Source organism: Penaeus monodon, chromosome 27, assembly GCF_015228065.2.
Source record: "Penaeus monodon isolate SGIC_2016 chromosome 27, NSTDA_Pmon_1, whole genome shotgun sequence".
Taxonomy (NCBI): domain Eukaryota; kingdom Metazoa; phylum Arthropoda; class Malacostraca; order Decapoda; family Penaeidae; genus Penaeus; species Penaeus monodon.
The window spans coordinates 8,889,797-8,890,910 of NC_051412.1; the positions used below are offsets into that span (position 1 = coordinate 8,889,797).

Sequence of the window (1,114 nt, forward strand, 5' to 3'; positions counted from 1 at the left end):
CGTATGTATACAAACAAGACGTTACTGTGATGCAATGAACTGATAATCAGGTTGATATTCTGCCACTGTAACGCTGGTTTGAATATTGAGCTGTCCAACCTATATCGGATGTTTTGTAAATTAAATTGTACCATGTACAGTTTCATTTGATATGGCGAACTTTGAAGACTTTGCTTTTAACAGTCGTCCCTATAGATAGTACTTCAAGTACTTTTAGTCCATGTTACCTATACCGTAATAAGGAAACTCACTTTTAGATTAGTTTAAAATTGGAAACAAGAATCATCTGAATATTTGAATACCAGATAAAAGATAATTAGAATATAATAATAAATGTAATCCTTCTTTATGTCAGTGCTGAGTGATAAAGTGATACAGATATCACTGGGTACCATTCTGAACATTTTCTCAGAATACCACTAATAGTGGCTCATAGTCTAGCTGAGGATGTAAACATCTGGTCTTATGTTTTCAAGTATATCAACTGCCTGAGTACTCTTTCGAGATTCTTTAGTATTTCCACTCTAATATCGCTCTGCATACCTGGCGCTTCAAATGGTTTTCCGGGATCTGCCTTGACCCCGAAGGAGAAGCATGGAGACGCCTCATTGACCTTCCTTTCCGCCTTTTCTGGAGAGTAATCGCAAGGTGCAGGAGTAACGTAGACCTTAGGGTCCTTTGGCTTAATGTGCATGGAGGCTGCAGCTGGTTCATCCTTGCCTGCTGGGGGTACCAGGGCAAAGGTCATCGTCTTGGAGTAAAGTGGAAAGTGTTTATGGATGGATTAGATCAGGGATTTGTAATTTAGGGACCATAGGGTTCCTAAATTCAACTCGAGTTCAACCTGATACTCCCTCAGTAATAATGGCCTACTCTTCTATACTTTATAAATGTGGAAATACTATCACAGTATGCCATAATAAATGCCATTCTCTTTTTTGCATCCTTCACAGAAAATGTGATGAATAGCTGCTGAATAGAAAAGATTTATTGAAGATTAATAATTATTGTTCCCAGTTTTGTCCACAAAGACAAATTAACCAAAAACATTTTTTTTTGGATACTTCTTTCTGTGATATACCTTGTAAGAACAAGAGCTCTTGTCTCAAGTACT

The 1,114-nt window shown here is 37.4% G+C and overlaps 1 protein-coding gene across 4 annotated transcripts in view; it reads right to left on the reverse strand.

Annotated features, from left to right (window-relative positions):
* LOC119590561 (outer dense fiber protein 3-like) overlaps positions 1-1,114 on the reverse strand; it is a 62,500-nt gene that overhangs the window by 21,587 nt on the left and 39,799 nt on the right. For 3 of the 4 annotated variants that reach the window (XM_037939224.1, XM_037939226.1, XM_037939227.1), the window contains exon 4: positions 544-723. In XM_037939224.1, coding sequence (XP_037795152.1) covers positions 544-723 — 180 coding nt within the window. The remainder of the gene's footprint in view (positions 1-543; positions 724-1,114) is intronic. The other variant, XM_037939225.1, reaches the window with a different exon arrangement.